Source organism: Rattus norvegicus, chromosome 1, assembly GCF_036323735.1.
Source record: "Rattus norvegicus strain BN/NHsdMcwi chromosome 1, GRCr8, whole genome shotgun sequence".
Taxonomy (NCBI): Eukaryota; Metazoa; Chordata; class Mammalia; order Rodentia; family Muridae; genus Rattus; species Rattus norvegicus.
In genome coordinates this window covers 231809979-231828898 of record NC_086019.1, presented here as the reverse complement: position 1 = coordinate 231828898, position 18920 = coordinate 231809979, and the positions used below count along the sequence as shown (strand labels likewise).

The 18920-nt window shown below is 42.9% G+C and overlaps 1 protein-coding gene across 2 annotated transcripts in view; it reads left to right on the top strand.

Annotated features, from left to right (window-relative positions):
- The window catches only part of Pgm5 (phosphoglucomutase 5), a 187761-nt gene that overhangs the window by 110914 nt on the left and 57927 nt on the right, over positions 1–18920 (top strand). For both annotated transcript variants that reach the window (NM_001191953.3, XM_063273533.1), the window contains exon 7: positions 9248–9363. In NM_001191953.3, the coding sequence (NP_001178882.1) occupies positions 9248–9363 (116 nt within the window). The remainder of the gene's footprint in view (positions 1–9247; positions 9364–18920) is intronic.

The following is an 18920-nucleotide window of genomic DNA, read 5'->3' as shown; positions in this document are numbered from 1 at the left end:
ATTGAGGGAAGCCCCATCAGAAGAGCATCAGAGGTTGGAAGCGGCAAAATGCTCATCACTATTGCGGATGGTTCTGCGGAGTCCAGGGCTTGCCGGGTATCCTTCCGCTCGATTCTCTCTGAGCAAGGGGATGAATTGCTATTCTACTTTTTTGGTAGGAAAGCTGAGTTTACTGACTGCAACTATCTTAGCAAAGTTCACAAAACCAGGAAGAAATGGAGTTGGAAGAGGACTAGATGTCTCTCTCATCCAAGGCATTTGGACATGACTGAGCAGGCAGTGCGTGCTTACTTGTTCCTTTTGCTCACACAGCAGTGCCTTTTAGTGCCCAACTCTTTCCCACAAAAAAAGTCATCAGTTCTTCCAACAGTTACTTTCTGTAGAACTCTGACTCATTAGACAAAATCTTTTTTTAAGGATAACATTAGGGCAGAATTAATGTGGGCTGACCTTCCCTGATACTCACTGGCAAAATTAAAACCCAATCCCAAGGGACAGAAGAAACCAGGGAAGGTAGGCCGAGCCTCAAACCATCCCTTGATTGGAGATGGCTGCCTGGTAACTTGGTCTGGCTTCAAGAGAAACAGCAGCTTGAGTCACCTAGTAGGACCCAGATCAGAGTAATTTGATGGGATGAGTGTTTAGTTTAGGAGGGGGTCTTTCAGTTCGAGGCCTTCTGGGCTCAGCAGGCAGCTGCCTCTCGCTCCCAGAGGGACCTTTAGGGTCAACTAATGCTCTGTCTGTGGCCCCGTGCCACAGGCACGGGAACTCATGGAAATTGGAAAGTTTGGGCCCTTAGGAATTTTCAGTCTTCATGTCTAAGGAGGAGCAGGACAGGGAGCTGAGCGTGAGCCTCAGTTAGGAATCAGATACAGACACGGTGCATTTCTTTCACGAGGTCACTGGGCTGATTAGCAGGAGGAAGGGCGGGAATTACCTGTTTCTAATACAAGTACACAGGAAAAAAAACACAACAAATGTTTGATTTAAAGTAGGAAGGGGCTTGAGTTCTATCCATGCCAGAGGAAGGCACAAAATCTCTCAGGATACACCCAAGCTAATTAGTCAGAGCCGGCCACATTCTAGCATGTTTGGACTTGCTCACTGGCCTGACAGGCACAGCTGTGGGACAGGTAGATCTTCCAAGTGCCTGTGTGTGTGGCTATGGTGGCATTGGGAGATCCTGGCTGCTTCGATGAGCCAGATGATGTTCAGCGAGACAGGGTTGGATCTCTTTCTGTAGCTGAATAATTCCTTAAAAAAAAAAAAAGATTCCTCAGAGTTGCAAATCTCCGAAAGCCATTACTAAAGAGTAGGGATGCTATCCCACTGGGCCCTCTGCTCAGATTGTTGAGGAGAGGGGGTATTGGAAGATAAAGTCTGCGATGATGCTGGGAAACAGAGCACCATTTCTTTTCTGAACCCTTTTGCCCTCTGGACCTCAGGACTCCTGATTCATTCCATCTGTGCACTGTGGCATGAATAAACCACAGTTCATCGGGTTCCTGCTGGATGGACAGCAAGATTGCTTCCGATCTGGCTTATTTCTCACCCGGGATGGTGCTGGAAGAGACACCTTTGAGCATGCATTTACGTTTCTCTAGAGAGTCACTCAGCAGTGGGCTTGCTGGATGATAGAACATGATCGATTCTATTAAAAACTCTCAAACAACTGTATCCTTGCTGACAGTTTGGGATTCTGATTTCCCGTGAACTACAACTCTCTCTCTCTCTCTCTCTCTCTCTCTCTCTCTCTCTCTCTCTCTCCCCCTCTCTCTGTCTCTCTCCCTCTCCCCCTCCCCTCCTCCCTCTCTCCCCCATCTCTCCCTGTCCCCCTTTCCCCTCTCCCCCTCCCCTTTCTCTTCCTCCTTCCTCTTCCCTTCCCCTTCCCCTCCCCTTCCCCTTTGTTTTGTGGGTTTTGTGGGTGTGAAATGTTATCTGACCATTGCCCTTTGATTTACTGTATGTTTTCAGATTGGCCAATCATTCTTTTTCCTGTGAACTGCACAGGCTGTTTGAGATGTTCTCCCTGATTTACAGTATTTTAGTGAGTTGATACATTCTCAGCCTGCATTGCAAGTGTCTTTTCTAAATCTACGGCTTATCCTCTCCTTGTGTGCCTCTGGCGGGACGGAAAAGTTTTGTAATTTCTAATTGCACATTTAATTATCACGCTTCCTTCTTATTTAAGTAGACACATATTCTCCACCTGGTTCCCTCAACATCTCACAAGTGAGACAGACTCGCTCCCAGTCATCCATGGAGCTAAATTACAAATGCTGTTCTGCCAGATTCTGCCTTAAGTGATTGAGTTTAGGTAAGAGCCTGGGTTCATAGAACGAGGGAGACAGATTCCAGGGTCTCTGTGGCCCCGCCGAAGCTGATTTCCATAGGAAGCATCAGAAGCTTGAGCAGATGTTTGCCTTGGGAAAAATGAAGAACCCAGGACATTTCAATGGAGACTGCTCCCTCCCGGGTCACTCTGTCCTCACAGGCTGGTGGTACAGCCTTATACAAATGCTAATTTTCCCTGCTCTCCTCTCCCAGTACAGTGAGCATCTGTGTAAAGATCTCTTTGTAGTCACTTTACCCAGCGCCAAGGTGTCTCCTCTCTCCTGTCTCTTCTCTCCGGCTTACAGTGTAGACTGTATAGACCTCCAGGGTACCATTTAGGAAAAGATACTAATAGAATCCAGAAGAGGAGAAAATCACCTTTTCTACAAACCCAGGAGGCGTTGCTGTACTGAAATGACTTCTCTCCCGGGCTGGAGCTATCTTGTTAGTTCTCAAGAGGCAAAAGAGCCGATTTTAAGTCTTCCGACTTAAATATGCTTTTTAAATAGCTTCAGCCAGGGGTCCCTGGAAGTCAGAAAACACAGAGCAAAAGGAAAGACAAATGAAATGATTTATTTTCCTCTCTTCTTACTCCAATTTCATAGGAGTCAGAAGGACACGGGACAATTGTCTCTTACCCACCTCTTGCTTAGCCGGAAAACTCAGAGCTAACATTCTCTCAGTTTCAGCTTTGAGGTCATTTTTTTAAACTATTATTTAAAGCCAATAAGAACCAGGTGGTTACACCAATGTGCTCAAGCACCGGGGCTATTAATGTGAACTTAGTTTCCCACACAGAGGCATCCTGATTTCTTATTGGTCAATAGAGAATAAGCCCTTGGTTGTTTGAATTCTGCATACTTAGTTTCTTGGCTCTTGGGTCAGTTTTCTAAAGCCGAGATTATTATTCTTTTTCTTTCAAGTAATGCCAAGATCTTCAGAAATCTGCCTGCTTTGTGTTTCTGGACACTTTATAATATGACAGGGAAGGGTCCTCTCCTGTGTCCCACAGCACAGACATAAAATGAATATGCAGAAGTGTCAAGAGGACGCATGAAAGGCCCCTGGGCTGGGAATTCCCCATTGCTCTATATGGTCAGCACCTACAAGTAGGAGGGACAAGAGATGCTCTGTTATCTCAATCTTTGCCTTTTGAACATCCTCGGGGGATAAGTCGTCTTCCTTTGGGTTAACAGAGATCCTACACTGAGAAAAGAGATAATGCTGTAGCTCCAGAGGCCGTTCAATAGTTGAGAGAGTACTCCCATTTGTGGGGTACTGTCTCATCTGATCCTCACAGCCTGTCTGATCAGGCAGGTGGCAAGGATCATTCCACTTGAGAGTTTTGAGGTTTAGATGATGCGGAGACACCAAGGGACCCAGGTCACACAACACTGTTTACATGTGCTTGGAAAAAATGCCAGCAGTCACTTTAGTGGGACAGCTCAATGTTTTGTGTTTGTTTTCCTTAAGTGTGTGAATGGGCCCATCAATAACATTGGTTTAAGAGTAGACTTTAGATTATGATTAGGAGGCTTTGGAGGACAGCTCAATGCCAGTGTTCTTGACTACTGTGTTCAAGGTTTCTTATCAGAAGCAAAAAAAGAAAAGGAGGTAGGGGTGATTGCTATCAGGAAAACCAGGTTTAGATGAACTCAGTCTCGTACACATTTATGAATTGGGAAGACTTCCTCTAAAAGAGATTTTAAAGTATAATTTCATATAAGCCTTTTGCTAGACAGCAGAGCCAGACAGCAGAGGGATCTGGGAGTGAACACATCCATGTACTGATGCCCAAGAACTAAGTTGAAGACTACGCTCCATGCCCACCTGGACGTTAACAGGGTCTGGGGGGCTTGCTTGAGTGTGAAAATGTTGCTAATTCAAACATGCATCTAATCTTAAATACTCCAGAGGGATTTTTTTCATACAAATAAACTTTTAGAAATAGGATCTTGGGTTGGTAGAGAGCTTGCCTAGGAAGCGCAAGGCCCTAGGTTCGGTCCCCAGCTCCGAAAAAAAAAAAAAGAACAAAACAAAAAAAAAAGAAAGAAAGAAATAGGATCTTACTTATTAGAGGCAGGCTGGCCAGCTTCAAATTTCTGGCCCTCCTACTTCAGTCTCCTTAGTGTCGTGCCAATATGCCTAGCTTTAAGCTTCAAATGTAAGTAAAACATGCATGTAAATAAAAGCTCAGTATGCAAATGTGTGTAGTCTAAGGGAATTTAATATAACATACACACACACACACACACACCCCAACCACTGCTATGGAGAAGCCAGCTTCCTCATGCCTGCCTCACCACTGTTCTCCAGCCACCCCCAGATGACTCACACCCCGATTTCTGCCACCAGTGACTTCCCTTGCCTATTTTGCATCATGTCTAATTGGAATACTGCATTATTCCTCTGTCTGGCTTCTTTTACTCCATAATACCAATCACTGCTTCTGTTCGTTTATATTGTGGGAATTCACTCAATCTTGCTGTTCTATGGCATGTACTTCACTGCACTGTGTTGGACTACAGTCAGGATGACTCTGTATCCCTCCGTGATGCGGTTCCCCTATCTTCTCCAGCATTGGCAGTTCTGTTCTCTTCCTCTAGGATTGTGGGTAGTAATACTTCACTGTGGTTTTAGCATGCACTTTCAAGTAGTTTTTATATGCTAATTGGGTCCTTTGAATATCATCTCGTATAAAGTATAGACCTTTTATGTTTTGTTTTTCTTTTCTTTGGAGACTTTTAATTTCTAAAAATGACTCATAGCTGAGGAGGAGGGAGACCCTGTAGGAGGACCAGCAGTCTCAATTAACCTGGACCCCCAAGATCTCTCAGACACTGGGCTATCAAGCCCAGACACTGGGCTATCACCAGCTGATGTGAGGCCTCCAACACACATACAGCAGAGGACAGCTGGGTCTGGACTCAGTCAGAGAAGATGCACCTAACCCTCAAGAGGCTGAAGGCCCCAGAAAGTCTAGTGGGGTAGGAGGTGGGGGAGGGGGAACATCCTTGTGGAGATGGGGGGAAGGAGATATGGGAGTAGGGACATCCTTATGGAGATGGGGGGGATGAGGTATGGTTGGAAACAGATGTGGAACAGTCAGAGAGTATACTGAGTATACTGGGAAAGGGATAAAATCTGGAGTGTAAAAAAGGATTAAATAAAAATTTTTAAAAGTAAAAAAAAAAGGCTCATAGGAATTCAAAATGTGGAAAGTTCCTGAGAACTTCGTTGGACATGTGCGATTCAGATACCTTCTTCTAGACTTTGAAGATGACGGCTTTTAAAGGAGGGCCAAGGATTCAGAACATAGGATATGCTCCCATCGGTTCTTATGAAAGGTGATATTTGGATATAGGCAAAGGCACCCAGATCTTGTCACCTTTAAATCTGTTACGACTTTCTTGTGTCAGGATTATAAAATCAGCTGGGTTTGCTCAAGAGGCTTTGATCCCTTCTGAAGTCATGTTGAAAACTAATCCCTCCAGAGCCCAGGGGTTGAGAGGCAAGAGGATAAAGAAGCAGGGTTTGGAAGAAAGATGGCGAGGCAGGGCTCATTCCTTGTTAATGAATTTACAACCCTTCTGAAACAGGCTTCATGAGCAGGTGGCAAGCTTGCTCTCCCATATTTTGCTTTATGAAGACATAGCAAGAAACACCTCACCAGGCCAAATGTAGACACAGTACTCTTGGACATCCCCCACCCTCCAGAGCTACAAGAAATAACTTTTCTGTTCTCTATAAATTGCCCAGTCTTGGGCATTCTATTTTAGCACAGACTTTCAGATGACAGATCACTTTAGAGAGATTTTGACAGAGGTTGGAAACAGACGGTTAATCTGAGTTAAATGAATGACACAGAAGGATTAAGCACTACGCAACAATACCAAAAGGCAGGAGCATCTCTGGAAAATAGAGAAGAGCTCAGGTCTTCAGGAGCACAGAATACAAGGAGGATTGTGGGAGACGCTGTAGGGCTGAGAGTGCGTTCATCTGGAAGCCATTTTCTTGGACATCCACAAACCCTGGCTAAGGCAAAGACAATGCGGCATGTTCTCTTAGCTACCAGGGTTCATTCCCCCGGGTAGAAGACTTGTAGCCCTGACTGTCTTCTTACTCTCTGCTTCCTCAGGCAGACCTTTCTTCCACAGGCAGAGTTTGCTCCCAGCATATGGGTAGCAGCAGTCAGGGAGAGGCAGTACGAGCAGCTCCATTTTCAGCTCTTGTGATAAGGACTTGTAGACTCTAGGGGCTTCCTGCCAACTGGAGGTCTAATGCATGCTGTCTGTGTTATGCTTGGGGCAAGTCCCAAGTTCAGGGTAGGGGGTAGGGATGGGAATCCCTTTCTGACTCCAAGACACAATCACTTTATGCTCAAGGTCCTGGAATTCAATTACCCATCTTGTCTCAGCTTGCACAGCCGCAACTACAGCTCATGGTTACAAATGCATCTGCTTCTTTACAATCCATGGGCGGCCATAGCCTGGTGCCCCCCTGACAGTGATTAATTGGGAAGGGTGGGAACCAGGGAAATCCTTTCCCCTCCTTGCCAACTTGGCTTTGAACCCACAAGAGTATTTTTGACCAAAGATCATGTGTCCTTGCGCCCACCCCCTTCTCTCTCACCATCAGCTCTTCCCTGTGTTGTACATTCTCTTTGGCACTCCCGTGTGTTTACGTTTGTTAGGTTCATTGTGAGCCCCGATTTCCTATGTGCTCCTTCAGGCTTCTCTGTAATTTATTTCTCCTTCTTTGACCACGTAATTAGCAGCCTTTTGTTCTAAGGTGTTTGGAGAAGATCTTCCTCTCAGGATGTAAATATGATTATATATTTTTCTTAAAATGAAAAGGAGATAAGCTAGATCCTTTGAATGAGCATCTAAGCATTACAGAACAGGCACACAGATTCCTTTGTTCCGGGGCTTCATTTTCTATGTTGATGAGATCCATTCAGGGCATTAGATAACACAATGTTTTTTGTTTAATGGCATGTCCATATTCATGTTTATAAGCTTTTCATGATCATGACTCAATTCCTGAGAAAGTGACTTGAAATGAGAAAATATTCCTTTTAGGTCAAAGTTTAAACTTCAGTTCAAGCTGTCTAGAGCCATCGTTTTGGGGCTGGGGTGAAGCAGAATATCATGACATCAGGAATATGTGGTAGTGGCTGCCATGATGGCCAGCAAGCAGGCTAACAATATGGCTCCCAAAGGCCTGAGTCATGTGACCTTCTTCCTCCATCTAGGATTCATATTGCTCAGTTCTGCTACCTCTAAACAGTCTACTTGAAATATAAATCTATCAGTGCGTTTCACCATTATGTCATAACCAGTGTGACCTCTTCACCTCTGGAGACACCTTCATATCCTGCCCAAAGGCATGCTTCCTTAATCTTCTAGGTGTCTCTTAATCCAACCAATATGACAACTACCAATAGCCATCTTGATATCACATTATCTGTCCATTCCCCTAGGACATATAATTAAAATGTTTCTGTTATTATAAATGGTGATTGATCAGTCTTGTCACATCTGTGTTGTACTCTGTTGAGTAACACCACACCCTGGGGTCTCCAGGCAATGGTTCTAAAAGAAATTCACTTGTAGGAAGTTTTTTTCCTTTCTACCTTGAAGATTAAAGTTGCATCCACAATCAACACTATGCTAGTTGGGTTTCTACTACTGTAACAAAATACCTGTGGCAGTCAACTTAGAATGAAGACAGGTTTGTGCTGGTTTTAGAGGTTTCATTCCGTAGTTACTGGGCCATGTTGCCCTTAGGACTGTAGTGGTGCAGCCTATGTTAGTGGATTCAGAAACTGATCACCTCATGAAAAGTCAAAAGGAGAGACAGAGACAGAGGATGAGGTCAACATCCTGCAGTCCATTTGAGGGTGTGTTCCCAGTGACCCCCAAACCTCCCACTGAATGTTACTTAATGTTTTGCACAATGTCTAATAGTGCTGAGCTGAGGACCAAGCCGTAACATGTGGGCACTTAGGGAACATGCAATGGGGATATATCTAAACTCTAGGTGGGGGACAGTGAGGAAAGAGATCTGACAGAGAGACATATGACTATATAAAATGCCTCAGCCAATACCCAAGGAGCCCTGGAACTGAAATTACTTCCCAGAGGTGTACCAAAATGAGGAAGAATGACAGACCTTTGACTACTCCACATAAGCCAGTCGCTAATGGGGCTGACCTAACAGTGGCCCCTTGACTACTGTTTGACCATGTCTTATTGAAAGAGAGCCATGTTTGTGACCTGGAGGCCATTGGCCTGCTGGCAAATGAAGATTCCAGCCATAAACTATTTAGGACTGTGTGTGTGTGTGTGTGTGTGTGTGTGTGTGTGTGTGTGTGTGTGTTTGTGTGGGTGTGGGTGTGGGTGTGGATGTGTCTGTCTGTCTGTCTGTGTACATTGTGTGTGCATGTGCACAGTATAGGTTGATCATGTGCCCATGAGCAGTGAACCATAGTGTCTACTACGAATCATTTCTAGAGTTGAATTATTGTTTCATCGGGTATAGGGAGATTCACACTGAGTAAATGTTGTCAAACAACTCCTAAGTGTCTGTGCATAAATGCTGTCTTAATTTAGATTCCCTTATCTTAAGCAGACTCTTGGCAAAAAGACAAAGAACCTTTCTAGGGACACATATTAGAACACTTCATACATTGACTTTGTATATATTGTATTACAGAGAAAGCAAAGTTGAGAGAACTGCAGTATTCTACTTTCTCTCTAACACATGGCTCAGGAACTGTCACCAGCTACTCAAGTTGTTCTGAAACACAGTTAGGACATGATTTAGCAGATCATGAGATTTCCTAGTGAGCTGAAGAAATAAAGGAAATCAGACGTGTGGATTAATAGTTGCCTCAAATTTCCTTTTCCAGAGTGGCTAAATCAATGAAGGTTCCTGTGTATGAGACCCCTGCTGGATGGAGATTCTTCTCAAATCTGATGGACTCCGGACGATGCTCTCTGTGTGGAGAGGAGAGCTTCGGCACTGGTAGGCTTGGCTGGGCTGATGTTACTGCTGAGGGTGGCTGAAATTCTGCAAACCTATTGGAGACTTGTAAATAATCTTCCTGTGCATCAAAGGCTGAAGGAAGAATGACTTAGAGGCCAAAAAAAAATATGAAAAACCAGGGAAACCCAGTAGGTTTCCCAGTGAAACCATGTAGCAACACATTCACCTCTTTTGGATATCTTTAAAGATATCCCTCTCTTTAAAAAGAAGTTCATTTGAAAATGACAAATATAGACGAAATATCATATTAGTCACACCGCTCCATTTCAAGGGTCAGTCTTTATTGTTATTTGATTATTGTTTATTATTTGATAATAATTTAATTTTTTAGTACTGAGGTCTGAACTTTGTTAGACCTTTTAAATTTTACTTGAGATAGAGTCTCACAATAAAATCAGTTTTGAACATGTGACCTTGGCCTCCAGAATAGCTAGAATTGTGTTTCAATATGTTGTACATTGCTTTATTTTTTTCAATTTTGTTTTTCAAAACAAGGGTTTCTATGTGTTGCCCTGTTGTCCTGAAACTAGCTTTGTAAACTCACAGAACTCTCTTGTGAGCCCAAGAAGGCTTATTGCTGTCTTTACAGGAGTGAGTGTATCTTTAATCTTGGCATTAAAGGTGTATATCACCAAGTCTGGCTTGCTTTCTTTCTTCCTTCCTTTCTTCCTTCCTTCCTTTCTTTCTTTCTTTCTTTCTTTCTTTCTTTCTTTCTTTCTTTCTTTCTTTCTTTCTTTCTTTCTTTCTTCCTTTCTAAGACAAGGTCTTTCTATTTAGCGGAGGCTAGTCTAGAATTCACTATATAGCTCAGGCTGGACTCAAACTTGAATTTTTATCTTCCTGCCATTAAGTCCTCAATGTTTGGCAGGTGCCACCATGCCCCTCCCTCTCTTTTTAAAATTAATCGTCTACATGGATTTCCTTACACTCTCCACAAAGAAAGTCACCTTTCCTGATAGATGGCTCAGCGGTTAAGAGCACCGGCTGCTCTTCCAGAGGTCCTGAGTTCAATTCCCAGCAACCACATGGTGGCTCACAGTTAACTATAATGGGATCCGATGCCCTCTTCTGGTGTGTGTCTGAAGACAGCGACAGTGTACTCACATACATAAAATAAATCTTTAAAAAGAAGAAAAAGAAACAACATTCCCCCCCCCCCCCAGAGCTCATCTTGTTATTCCTGAATATTTTAGTGGGAATTTTCAAACATAACACCTCATTGGAAACAGCGTATAACCACGGTGCCCTTGTCTGTTAAATGTTTAAAATTCTTTCTTTTAATGCCTTACGATATCACTCCATTGCTTTGCATCTTTCTACAAATTCTGTTATATTTTGTATCTTTATTCTTCTGTGTACAGTCCTATACCTCTGCCTGCCTTCACTTTAAAATTATTTTTTATTTTTAATCTTTACATGTATCTATTCTTCCCTTTGTTTCCAATATGATTATAAGGTTATTGAAGGAACTCTGATGCTGTAAGATGCCTTGTTTTTTTGAGATAGAGCCTCACTATGTAATTCAAGTTGGCCTTGAACTCTCAGTCTTTCTGATTCTGCCTCTCAAGTATTGGGATGGGTGTGCCAGCATATCTGACTTTGCCTTTTGTTCCTATAAGTTACCTTTATTTTTAAAATAGCTTCCATATCCTCAGGATAAGTGCCTATCCATCTAAGTTGTCGATCTTCTCCATTAGACTTGGCTGAGAGCAGGGCCATCTCTGACTCTAGTTCTATTGATTGTTTTACCACTTGACAACTATTTGCCTTTTCTTGCTTTTCGTGGGTCTCATAGATTTTAACCCAAAGTATATGGATGAAAACAGTACGGATGTAGCCAAATAGTACTTGAATCCAGAAGACGGCACAACTCTTTCTTCAGGCCAGTTAATATGGAAGGTTGAGTTTGTCTAGGCAGTAGTTGAGTAGGGTTTGGGCTTTATTGTTTACATTATAAACTTGAGAGTGCCACAGGCCTGAAATTGTTGTAGAGGTAGGACATCTCACTGTGGAGGGGGAGACGCTGCAGGGAGCTTGCTTGTTTCTATATTTTAAATGCTCTGTTTTCATTCTCAGGCTGCGGCAGGCACTGCGTGCCTGAGACACAAGCAGTGCTCTCTCACCACACAGCGCCCTTCCCGTAGCATGGATGTGTGAGTCGTGAGCCCAGGAAGGCTTATTGCTCTCTCTACAGGAGCGGGTGTATCTTTACCCTCGTCCTTCATACAACAGTGACAGAGCTTCTCCTAGACACTTAGGGTGAGGAGTGAAGGTTTTCAACCCGTTTCATTTGAGAGAAGGAGCCAGGGCTTGATGCGGCCCATCCTACGTGTTTGTACCACTGTGTCTCCCTCTATATCCTGGGCCTTCTGAATCAACCAGGAAGGCCTGAAGCACAGAGCTTGGAGGTGTTTCCTCTTATATCTGGGACCCCAAGTGATTTTTAACAACACCACAACCTACACTTGCTTTGCTCAGCATTTTGTAAACTCCCAGTGACTTCTGAATACATAGCGGTTCCCTCTCTCTCCTTTGTTCTTCAAAGGTGAGGCCCATGTCCCGTCTGTGCTGAATGGCTTGTCGCTATTTAGAATTCACAATCCTCTTTGCCTTGTGGTGGCAGATCTCTAAGGAGTTCAGGAAAATTCTTTAGATTTCCTGGTCTTTTCTCATTGGTAAGATTTTTTTTTTTACAAGACTTTTACAGACTTCTCTACAATCAGGGTGCAGAAACAGAACTGCAAAAGCTATTTCTTAGTACGTTCTTCTGTTATCCATTTTAGTCCCCATTCAATAGTTTCCTCCTATTAGGAACCTAAAGATCGAAGAGTGTAATTGGTTAATACATTTCTTAAGTCTCTTTTAGCATTTGGGGAAGTGTTTGCAGGCAACCAAACTCAGGACTTCGCACATGTTAGGCAATGGCTATGCCACTTAGCCCCACCCTAACCTAAAAGTCTTTTAAGATTTGTGTTGCTTGTTCTGTTGAGCTTTGCATGTTTGAGTTTTCCACATTCCTATCCTCATTTTTTTCTGAGCCAATTAGTGCTTACCCAGAAAAGCACGCATGGCTATTACTACTGATATTGTTATAGCACATTCTGTTATTAACTTTAGTGCTTTAGTTTCCAAAAACTATAAATTATCATAGTTGTTTTTCTGGTGCTTAGTCAAATATATAATCATTTTGGGTGGGTTTTTTTCCCCCAAATCCAGATACCTCTTATTTTATATTATCTTATTCCATAATTATCTTCTTCAAAATTAGAGTCAATAGCAATTAGTTTTTGTAATCTAATCTTCAGCAACTATTTTTATCAATACTTTTTAATTTGTACAATTGCTATGATGCGTTAGGTGATTATCTCTTTCTATTTCTGTTTCCCTTGCAGCTTCCTTAGGAATGGCTGCTGGATTCAGAACTTAGAGATACACTAACATATCCCTTCTCCTCTTTATTATGCAAATGTAATGAAAGCTATTGAGCTCCCCATATCAAAGTATACTTGAACTGCTAAGAAGAAGTGTTATTTGGCCATGCCGAAACAAATTGTAATAAACCCACTTTAAATGGTCATAATGGCAGTCTTGTAGGCCAAGTTCATAAAGGAACCCTTTTTCTTGGGATATTTTCTTCTCTTATCAAAACGAATTGCACTCCAGTAGAATTATCATCAACAACCCAAGAAGGCTAGCATGCTCTTTATTTCCTTGGGTGGAAAGAGACCATAGCAACCTTTCTCAAATATGACTGTCTGAACCCAAATGGGTTGTTGACAGTTCTGCCTGATAGAACCATGGCTGTTAAGTCCTTCTCTGTGGATGCCTAACAAGTAGAACTTTGGTCCTGCTCCTCTAGTGTTCTGCATGCTTCTACCAGAGACCAAAAAAGATCAGAAATCGTATGTTACATGTAGTAATTCTGCTCAGTTGCTAGTAAAATAGCACAAATACAGCAACTGGAATGGAAACTGGTGTTCCAGTAATCCCTTCTCCTTTATTTTCATACACATTTGCAGAATGCTTACAATGTACCTTGTGCTTTATAATTAAGAGGATAAAAATATTACATATATAAGCCATGCTGTACCTATATGTGATGGCTAGTATATGACAACTTGATAAAACCTTAACCGAAGAATTGCTCTGATCATATTGGCCTGTAGATATATCTGTGGAACATTTTATCAATTGCTAAAGGGTGTTGTCATTCCACTGTGGGTGGCCAGTCCACTGTGGGTGGTGCCATCCCTATGCAGGTGGGCCTCAGCTGTGTAAGAAAGGAGTTGAACAAACCAATAAGTAGTGTTTCTCTGTGGCCTCTACTTTAGTTTCTGCCTCTAGGTTCCTGTTTTGAGTTTCTGCCCTGACTCCCCTCAGTGACAGAGTATGACCTGGAGGTTGTAAGATGAATAAAGCCTATCCCTCTTAAGTTGATTATTGGTCAGTATTTTATTATCACAACAGAAAGCAACTAGGACAACTTATTACATATTTCAACTTAATAAACATTTATTAATTGTTTCCCAATTGTAAAACATAGTAGGTGATCTGTTGAGTATAAAGTGATGAAGACCATAACCTTAAGGACAAGAAGATGTCTACAAAGCCTTTGCAGGTCGTAGAGAGGCATAGAGAATGCACTTTAGAAGATGAGATACAGAGAAAATGCATTAGGCTGGAAGTTTAAAGCATGCTTTTTGTCAGAGATGGAAGGTGAGCTTGGGCTTGAAGAATGGGGAAGATTTTTAAACACAGACATGAAAGACCAAGGCCCTGCCAGATGGCACAATGTCAGAAAGCCAATGGATGGGGGGGGGGGAGAACAGGGGCATGTTTTGTAAGCAGTCAATTTCCCTCCTTTCTAGAGTTGTGTTTTCCAAACATGAATCATGAGATTACTATAATATCATCGATTGCTTTAAGGAATAGAAACTGTGAGAAAGCAACACAGTTCAGATGTTGCTTGCCAAAATCTCTGTGTATGCATAAGTCTACACATGCACATGTATTTTCTCTTGGTAAACTGCCCTTATTGTGGATCATGGTGAAAATATCTGAGAGCTTCTTTGGCAAGACTCACAAAACTTTCCACGAAAGGCAAGAGAGTAATTATTTTAGGATTTACCAGCCGTAAGGCCTTATGGGGTCTCTGTCGAAATCATTCTGCTCTATGACCATAGCACAAAGCAGCCACAGATAATGACTAAACAAATCAGCATGGCCGTCTTCCTATAAAGTGTTAGTCATGGGCACGAGCATGAACCCAAGGGCTGAGTTCACCCATTTGCTACCTCTGAACACAAGGTCAGGTTGAGGAGAGAGTTTCCACAGACAGGACTGGAAATACCACAAGAAAGGGGTGTCTGAGCCCTTTATTGCATTAGATGTTGAGCCCAAAGCTGATGCCTCTCAGCTAGCTAGCATCGGGAGGCCGCCTTCAGCATGTGAGTGGAGGTCAGCCTGCTGGTGCTTTCAGCAAGCTTTGCTTTGAGATAGTGATCCTGACCGCAACATGAAGGCTGGGCGGGATGGGGATTTTAAAAGGGTTTTGTTTTTGGAGTTGTCTGTCATTTTCCTTTCAAGGAACACAGGAGACTTTTTTTTCTCATGTCAGGGGCTTTAAAATTGTTATATCTTCTGCCATTTTGGCAGGTTAAAACGATCACACTTGCTTTGATAGATGGAGCTCTGAGCCCAAGGAATAGCAAAATGGGTCTCCCAAGGCACCCAAGCCTAGAAAAGGTCTTCATTTTCATTAAATCCAGAAGAACTAAAATGCAGTTGGTTCTCTGGCTCTTTGGTGCACACTGCTTCTATCGTGCTTGTTAGCCTTTCCAGGAGCAAAATGACTCCTTCTGCCTCTGAAACAGTCAACAGTGTGCAACCACTCTGGTGCCTGCAGGAGCAGGGCACGGACTCTAGGGAGGAGAAGGGGCTTCATTCATTCTTTCTATCAGGCTTCCTTAATAGTAGGTCTTACAAAGGCTGGGATCTGGCTGTACCAAATCACAGGGAAGCTTGATTGAGTGTGTGTGTGTGTGTGTGTGTGTGTGTGTGTGTGTTTGTGTGTGTGTGTGTGTGTGTGTATGTATAAAATTTCTACCATATATATGTATATGTATATATGTTTGAATCCCTGAAAGTGATTCAAAATGGTGACTGGGGCTTTGCATTTTGAAGAAATATGTTTAAGCAGTTCTGGTGTACATCCAGGAACAAAGAAGATTATCAGTGTTTCTGGTTTGCATCATGACTGGGAGAAAGTGTATGTCTGCAATTCCACATTGGGTTGAACTAAACAGGACAAGGGCACAGGCATAGAAGCTTGTGACTCACATTCAGGACCCTTGTTTGACACTGAAGGCCAACCAAGTAACTTCTGTGTCCCTCATTTACAACTTATAAATATTGGCCCGTCATAGGATCTATCTATCTATGTTAGAATATGGTTTTCAGAGTCAATAGTTAATCCTAGGAAGAGACATGGAGAGCTAGGATATTCAGAGAGCCTTCCAAAGTGCACTTCAGCTTTTCCAAAGTAGAAGTTTTGTCCCTGGGGCATGGAACTGCGTGCCCACCAAGAATGCACAACGCAGTGCCAAGAAAGCTTGGAAATACGACTCTATCTCAGCTCAAGGATGCCAAGACATTGCCCAGGGGGAAGTCCTAAGGAACAAGATATGTCCTGAAAAGAAATGTCCCCGCTGGCATCTGTTCCCCAGAGTGTGCCAAAGTAGCAGGCTGGTAGACAGGTCTGTGACCAGGCTTCTTTTGTGTGAGAAGATGCAGGTCCCAGGCAGTAGGAACCTGTGTTCATTGCTCTATCAAAGAAACTGGCTAATAGAAGCCAAGCTACCTTTTGTGCTAAGACCAGGTGTCCACCCATGAGCTGGGAAGGATCTCGAAAGCTGCTTTCCTGGGGTGGGGAGCATTTCGTACATACTCCATCAAACAAAGGACTATTCATCTAAATGGTATGTGTGTTACTTCTTCCAAACACAAACAGAATGTACTAATATACTGAAATTAGGAATTTAATAAAACCTAAAACTTGGGAGAAAATATTTTTTTGCATTGTTGAAAATGTTCCTCCAGTTGTCATCGTTACCCTAAGTATTCTAGGGGGCTGGAAAGATGGCTCAGCAGCTGGCTGTTCTTCCAGAGGTCCTAAGTTCAATTCCCAGCACCCACATGGTGACTTACAACCATCTATAATGAGTTCCGAAGCTCTATTCTGGCATGTAAGTGTACATGCAGATAGAGCACTCAGGTACATAAAATAAATAAATTTAAAACAAAGCATCAGCATTCTAAGAGGCCATGAGATTTTGAGAGCACATGAACTGTCCTGGCCCAGAGTTTGTGAGCCTGTCCCATTGCAAGTCATGCTAAAGAACTGCCCTTTGTGTGTAAGATCTCCAAGCCTGCTCACCAGCCCTACACAGCAGCAAAGGCTCTCATACTTGCCAATAAGAAAACAACAACAACAACAACACACACACACACACACACACATACACACACACACACAACCAAAACACCACCACCACCCCATGCAGCATGACAATATTGATTATTTCTAAACAAGAGTGCTGTGTTGACTTTTCTAGAATAACAGCTTTGTTTGTTCATTTAAGGGAGTCAGGGCATTCCTAAGTTATTTATGCAACCGTTTCTTTCTGGAAATTTGGAATTACATACAGCTCTCCTGACAGTAACACACTTAGCCGAATTGTCCCTCTAGATTCTCCCCCTGTGAATTCCTGGGTTCAGTGTTATGTTCTTAAACCAAGAGGTTTTCTGTCTCAGATTTTAACATAACCGAGAGGCCAGTGGCTCGCCTTGCCACAGAGTCTTCAATATCCTTTTGATTTCCTGAGGTCGTCTGGATATCTCTGCCATGTGGATATTGTGAATATGCTGAAGACGGGCCACGTCTGTCTTCTTCAGACCTCATTCTTTGACATAGGTAGGTCCAGAGTAAATATTTATAGGACCTGTAGAGGAGCAGAAAGATAGTATAGCCTAGTTAAAAAGAAAGATAAACTCAGACAAAATTATAAAAGAAAATTTTGACGTTTCTTTTCACTGTCATCATTACCAGCACAAATTCATAGTTAATAAAGCTCTTCTAGAGATGTCTCCCCTTTGGAAACCCATACCACTAGTCAGATTTTAAAGCATTAGTAATTTGTACCCTTAACTCATCTATTTCCCACGTGGGTGCTGACACTAACTTGGGTGTGGCTATGCTTAGCAGTGGGCTGGTTCCAGCTCTTGTGATGTTCTTGATGTCACTGAACCACAGTGTCTTCAGTACGTCATTCTGTGATCTGTTGCTTTTGTGTTTTGCACTATTGACTTATTCTCCGGTTACTTTGTGAAATGAAATTTTGTCTCCCCAGGTAATTGCACAGTTTATTCCGCTCTCAGGTTATTCTCCTTAGTTCTACTCTTACACCCGTGAGCTACGCACATTTTAACTCAAGACTAGGTTCATAGCAGTGTTGGGACGCAAATGTTAGATAGGCTTAACCCTCTCATAGTTGTCCAACTATTTCTATTTCTCCAGGGCAGGTGAAGGGAAGCTTATGTTTGTTCCCTTCCAAGGGGTCTTAGCTTCACATCTGTCTGCCTTCAGTCTCATCCAGTCAGCAGGAGAAGAAAGAGCTCGATGTTTCAGATGATCGAGTACAGTGATTTTTCTTCTCTGTGGCCAGTGCGTCTTCTAAACTTGGCTAGATTGCAGAATGGGTGAGCTGCTATCAGGGCCAGGACAGCATTATCAGGGCTGGGACAGGATTATCAGGGCTGGGAGAAGGGTTTCTCTGCAGGACTATTGCAAATGGGCTATGTGCAATTCAATCTAAATTGGGCAGAGCATAGAGGTGCTGTGATTGACATTCCCAAGAGCCTCCTTATAAAGTTGGAAAATTGAAACTGCTTTCTGGATTCTCTTGGAGCCATCACCCGCTGTGTTGGAAACAAAACTCCCATCAGAGTGGGAAGAATGTCTCCATTACACGACCCCTTTCTGTGGGGTTTTTTTTGGGGGGGGCTGTTCCATTGATCACTCAGTTAATCCTGCATGTTGATGAAATGCAGCAAGAGAGAGTGTTGTATAAATGGAAACATGGGATTGGTGCCTTTAAGCTACATCTATATTTCCAGTGCATTCTGGGACTTAGAGCCTAGGAGATTGTGGCCATTGGTCACAGGCTTAGGACTTCCAAATAGAATGAACATTACTTTACACACCATCTGTTAAGGGACTTTTAAAGAAGGCTTTGGGAGATATTAGTCACTACCAGGGAGGGGACAATGATGAGTGAAAGGTCTGCACCTTGAATTCACTGGGCATAGTCATGGTTTAGCATAGTACTTACTGGGAACAGTTCTTGGAAAGTTCCATTTTTCTTAGGAACCTTGGTGGCACAGAGATAGTTTGGGATGTATAAGTCAAGAGATCTCTATTCTAGGGCTAGTGTGTTCTTGTGAGAGAACTGTGGTTCTGGGTTCTGTCTTTCCTCCCT